General features: G+C 32.5%; 1 protein-coding gene across 1 annotated transcript; it reads right to left on the reverse strand.

Annotated features, from left to right (window-relative positions):
• Window positions 1–3,872: 3,872 nt before the first annotated feature.
• On the reverse strand, window positions 3,873–6,409 carry LOC106477834 (techylectin-5B-like; the record flags this gene model as incomplete). Its single annotated transcript, XM_013938358.2, has 5 exons — window positions 3,873–4,410; window positions 4,787–4,951; window positions 5,234–5,339; window positions 5,861–6,075; window positions 6,250–6,409. Coding segments are annotated over 5 exons (924 nt in total), but the record flags the coding sequence as incomplete, so codon positions are not given.
• Window positions 6,410–6,425: the final 16 nt, after the last annotated feature.

Genomic DNA, 6,425 nt, shown 5'->3' on the forward strand with positions numbered 1-6,425 from the left:
CTAAGTGAACAACAGCTGGACTTCGTTCATGTATGGGAAATGAAAGAATTCGCCATACAACTTCATTGCTGCTTATGTATCTTCCAGCCTGATACTGTGCGATTTCATCGATATGTATGACCGCATTCCTATCACTTCTTTCTGGTTGCACGCCAAAAACTGCCATGTCGCTACCTTTATTCACGTACTTACAAATGTATTTGATCGATTTAACAGAGTTACAGTATTCCACGTTTATGTGCGCTTTGTTATCTACTTCGATGCCACCTTTTCGCATTTGTATGGTTGCTAATTTACCGCCATCTTCTGCTGATCTTCTTCTGTATAAAGGATATCCATCGTTTCCTGTAACTTTGTTGGATACTAATGCTCGAGGATATTGCTTAGAGCATTTTCCGTCTATCATGCATGGTGAATTTGGATTCAGTGTACCGCAAGGTCCATGTACATATTTTTCGTCACAACTTCATGCAAATCCTTATTACATCGTCGATTTTGTTATAGAGCCAGATTAGTATATGTGCGTGGGGCAATCCTCTCTTTTTGCCATTCCACTGAGTACATCCAGCAGTGCACAGACCCAAACACTTCATGTTTTACGATGAAATCCATCAGCGATTTCAGCTTCTGTCTGAAAACGTGCTGTGATGTCATGCCTATCCACCGGCATTGCCCAGGAAGTAAGAGCTGTTGTATAAGTTTATCGCCGGTAGTGTTGGAATTGAAGATGAATAAAAGATAGGTCATCATAATGGATTATGATGTAGATGCACTTGCAATGACCTAAATATATTCAAATAACTGTAAATCTCCAGATAATACAAATATCATTATCTCACAGACCTTATAAAATAGAATTTCAATCCATATATATCTATATATATTAAGCATGCATCTATATAAATAAAAATGTAATGTTCGTTTGTTCAAAATCTTAAATCTCCGAAAGTTCTTCACCGATTGCTTTGAAATTTTGACACAACGTTGCATTCGAATACGAGCGTGTTTTATATACCTACTATTATATAAATGTCACATCTGTAACAGGTAAAAACATGATTTTTGAAAAACAGCGCCATCTGTTGGACGTAAAAACAACACACCTATACTAAATATTTTACGATTCCATTTCAATGTTTCCGATTTACGATCCATTTACGATTTCCAAATTTCCAATTTTACGATTCCATTTCAATGTTTTCGATTGCATTGTTAAATTGAATTTTCATAGATTTCGATTTATTTTCATTTTGATTTAATTATTTCGTGTGACATTGCGTTGGAATTGAGCTGTGTCGTTTACCATAGCGTTCATACTGATTAATGATTCGAGAGAATGAAGACAATCACATTTTGAAATGCCGTCAATTGTTTCACCAATACATCTTAGATATGTATGCAAAAATCGAAACAGAACGTTTGATATTCATCCGTTTGAATCAGACCAAGCTTCGCTCTGAAGAATACGTTCATTTGCGAGATGCAGTTGTAAATGACGGTAATACAACTAACATTGGAAGACTAACGATTTTGCCATCTTCATATACAGGCAGTCCACGTCATATGCATGAGTACGCTCAAGATGCAATTGCGTATGTTCGTCACTACGGGCGTCCAGAGCTATTCATTACATTCACATGCAATCCAGCTTGGGACAATAATGACGTTTTTAAACACAAGACTAGAGAACTAACACAAACATGAAAGAACAAACTTCCTATAAAACAATTTTGTCAAAGAAAACCCAATAACACACACAAAAGTTCCTAAGAATTGTGACATAATATTCATTTTTATAAATTACAGAAATAAAGTAAATTATTTTTCTGGTTTCCATCGAAATTGACAGATATAGCTGTCAGTGCCGACATTGATAAGGGCCCACTTTGATGTTGACGCTGACATCAACAAGAGTTCACTTTCATGTTCACACTGACATCTGTGTCGTTTTTGGACTGGAATCTTTCCACATAGTAAATTTTCGCTTTTCTTTCATTATCTTCGTATTATTTTTTTTACTTAAGAACACAACAACACTTTAGGCTATCTGTCTGTATCACTAACTAGAACTATCAGAATATCATTCTTGAGTAAATGAAAAGACGACAAATTTGATTATTTGTTTTGTTATTAAGAAGTAAGCTACACTTTGGACTATCTGTGCTTTTCCCACCACGAGTATCAAAACCAGGTTTTTAATGTTGTAAGACTTCAGACTTACCGCTAGACACTGGAAGCAAGACGAAAAGCAAAGGTCTTTAAATAATTTTTAACCGTAAGAATATCTATATAATAAAATCTAGTGTCTGTCTGTGTGTTTCGTAACTCCTAAACCGCTATGTGCACCGACTTCTAAGTAGTACCAAATAAATAGTTTCCGTCCCGAGGTTTGCTCAAACGTAAAATTTTTCACCCAAACCCATAGCGAATCCTGATATTTTGCGGGGAAAAAATGCTTACGGGAATTCCCCGACAGCGGACCCAAGATTTGGCGTTGGTGTACACTAGAGCACGTAAATTAGTTAAAGGCCCACTGATTAGCTAGTACACATATACTATAAATATTTATCAACTTTTCTTTCACCTTTTTTCAAAACAATTTATTAAAGTACTCGTTAGGTGGCAGCACAAAAAAGTTAATAAATGTAATCTCTTCTGAAAACATTCAGAGTTAGCCAAGGTCGTGATAATAAAGCAATACAAGTCAGTTTACTTGAAGAGAGATGTTTATATTTGGTTTAAATAAGAGGAACTAATTCCACCATCTGTTGTTTTTTGTTGTAACTTAAACAGATTCTCTCGCTTTCTTACTGGTGTCCAGACTATCATTCACTCCTCTGATACACTATCTTTACTCTTTACCTAATTAAATTCATCTCATTAGTTTGGAGATAGAATAAGGTGTTTGAATCCAAAACAATTAATATTAAGAATGTGACACAAAACATAAATCTAATGGAAACAAATATTTTAAATCTTTGGTTAAATAAAGCAAATCTACCTTTTATATTTGTCCTACATATTGGAGAGGAACAGTGTATTTACTGAAGATGTTTGGAAGTTGTTATGTGTTAACTTGATGGTGTTTCATATGTGTGTTTATTTTATGTGTAAAGTAAAATTTAGTGGTTATGTCAGTCTGTCTGGTGAGGTCTGAATTATCGATGCATTTTGAAATCTTCTTTTATTGTAAATTTCATGTTTCTGTCACTAGTTTTGAAATCATCAGATGAGATATTTAATAAGGTAAAAATATTAATTTTATAATTGTTTGTGGAACTGAAAATGTTTTAAATTAAGGACAAGACTTTGTCAGACGGGTTGTAAGTTTTAAAAATATTTCGTTATAGAATATAAAAAAGCTCTACATTAAACACACGTGATCAACAGAAAATAAACAGTCTTATAATACGAACATCTCTTAGAATTTTCAAAATTTTATAATTGGTGTATGATGTTTATATTAATTTTATCAGTATACTGAAATCTGTAGATGATATCATTCTGACTGGCGAGTTCTGAATTATTAGCAGTTGTTTTACGTTATAAACAGGCGAATTGGTTTAATAATGTATAAGTTTTAAGTTTATCATTGTTTGGGGATTCAAATGTTTCATATTTGTGGGACAGGTTTTTGGTATCGAAATTAATTATTATATTTATTGAAAAGAAAAAATACACATTAATACAAGCCACCAACAGAAAATATAAAATAAATTATAATACAAACATTTCTTAGAATTTGAAAATATTATAATTGTCATTAGATCTACGAGAAATCTTTCTGTAAAGATTTCTGTTTACTCTCTGATATTGATAACTATAAAGATATAATGAACGTTATTACACTACTCATTAACAATGAGACTATGTATTTCTTCTATGGTTTATTTTTGTGGTTCTTTCCTTGAAAGAAATCCATCAGGTCTTATTTTCATATAAAAATTAAAAGTTCTACATCAAACACACGTGATCAACAGAAAATAAACAGAGTCTTATAAATCAAACATTTTCAAAACATTATAATTGTTATTAGATTTACGATAAACCTTTCTTTGGAGATTTCTGCTACTGTCTGATATTCATAACTATAAAGATATAATGAACAAAATTACACTACTCAATAATATGTTTATTTTTGTGGTTCTTTCGTTGAAACAAATCCAACAGGTCGTATTTTCATCTCAGTTTTCTTCAGACAATAGGAAAGGACATAAAAATGATACCAATTAATACCAACAGCGGATTCTTTATGTGGTCCCCCTAGATACAAACCGTTTAAATTAGAGTGATGACAATCATTATACCACCAGCTACCTTTGTAAGTCGTGGCACAGTTCTTCACCCATTTATCATTATCTCTGTCCCTCGTGGAAAACATCATGTTATTGTGGGTTGAAAGTGAGTCCCCTAAAAACAAGGTAATCAAAATATCATCAAAACGTTGATCAGCGAAAACTGATCGTGACGTCAGAATTTAAGGTCATGTTATGTGTGTTTATTCAGATATTTTTTACAGAAAAATGTGTTTGTATTATTCTGTTGATTATTAAAGACTACTTTTGTTTTGACCTTTTTAAGAAGTATTTATCCTCAAAACAAAACATTAGCTCTTAGAATTCTCTGACCTGTTCTAAACCCTCAAATATTTCTCAAAAACATTGTACACCCAGTTAAACATAATATACTTTAGTACCGTTTGTTATTGGTAGGTGGAGATAAATAAATGTATATCATGACAAGTTATATTTATAATGTGTTTAATCTACCGAATGAAAATTTGCACCTGCGTCACCCTTGTACGTTTTATAACTCATTTTATACAGTTCCCTTTCACTTCGCACCAAGAACTTATTATATTCTGCATATCTTTGACCACCTTCCATATCTTCTAAATCGATTCGAAGTACCATATTGTTTTGATTGGTTAAAGCGAATATGACGTCATTTCCTGGTAGATGGAATATACAAAAAATATATGTGTACTCTTTCGGTGAAGAGGAACCCACTTCGAGACTAATAATGGCTGGAGACGGCTTGACGATGACGACTTGATGATGACAAAACCTTGTCGAAACCTTGTACATTTGCTGTTGTGTTAAACTTATATTAAAGTTTTTCTTCATTATCCATTCAAGTCGTCTCCAGCCATTATATGTGTACTCTGAAGCATTCTGAATTTGTATTAGCTGTTTTATATTGTCATTTAATAATTAGTTACCTAAATAATTACCTAACCAAAATTCTCGGGTTAAATTTCCAAATCCAGTTTTGTACCTAGTCCACGTTTGGAAAAAGCCCTCAACCGGGTCTCCAAAATCACCCCTTCTTTGAATTAACTATCGAAATAGAGAGAAAGTAATTTATGTTATATAAACTGAACTTACATTTAATGAAATTCATCCCGTGCTCATATATATCATACTGAAACATTTGGCAGTAATAAAGATAATTAATAACTGTATTTATATAAGGGAGTCTAATAAATAAATATATTACTATAAACTATATATTTTACCTCAACTTTAATTCATCACGATATCAATGATACAATCACCGTAATAATACCAGAACCTTATAAGCTGTAGTTCTGTAGTCTAGAACAAATAGTTGAATCGTGGTTTCAGGTTTATAACATCGTATAGCCTAATGATTGTGTTACAAGTAGACGGTAGGAACATAATTTTTCTTTTCTTATTACAAAGACATGTATGATTTTGTGATAAAAAAGAGACATTATAAGTAATTGTAAAATGTTAAAATTAACAATGTGTGTTCATATTACTAGTCTTCATTGTTCTAACTTAGAATCTTCTCCGTACATATTTTGGACATCACAAACTTCTACTAGATCACCTACCGTCCATCCTCCCCCTACAGTCTCCATATCACAGTATACAGAGATTGGGTGGTTCAGAAAATGTAGCCATATCTTAAAGACGCCATTTATTTGATTTAAGTGATGATAGATGGCGGAACAGTCTACCGGTAAAGATGTTCTTTCTCTAATTTGTTTTGCGTTGGTAGAGATTGGCGTTATGGTGTGAAACACGTCGTGTTTAGAACAAACAGGGCCTGGAATAGAACACATAGTAAAATATCATTATAAATTTATGTCAATATTCATTCAAAACTTGAAAATGCTTACCAGTATACTAAAATCAATGACAGTTATTTTCATTAACGCTATCTCACATTAATACGAAAACGTTGTTTTTAAAGTAATTAAATTATAAAGGAATGTATTACCTTCTAATGTAGTAATTCTCTGTCTAGCCAGATCTGTTAATTCTTCCACAGTAGACGATAGAGAATCGACAATTCCTTCCAGTGAACTAACAGTATTACAAGCAGTATGGTGATGAACATTAGCCTGGGTTAACAAGAAGAGAGGCAAAATACATAATAATTGAACTATGTAATAC

This window comes from Limulus polyphemus, unplaced genomic scaffold (genome assembly GCF_000517525.1).
Source record: "Limulus polyphemus unplaced genomic scaffold, Limulus_polyphemus-2.1.2 Scaffold82992, whole genome shotgun sequence".
Classification (NCBI taxonomy): Eukaryota; Metazoa; Arthropoda; class Merostomata; order Xiphosura; family Limulidae; genus Limulus; species Limulus polyphemus.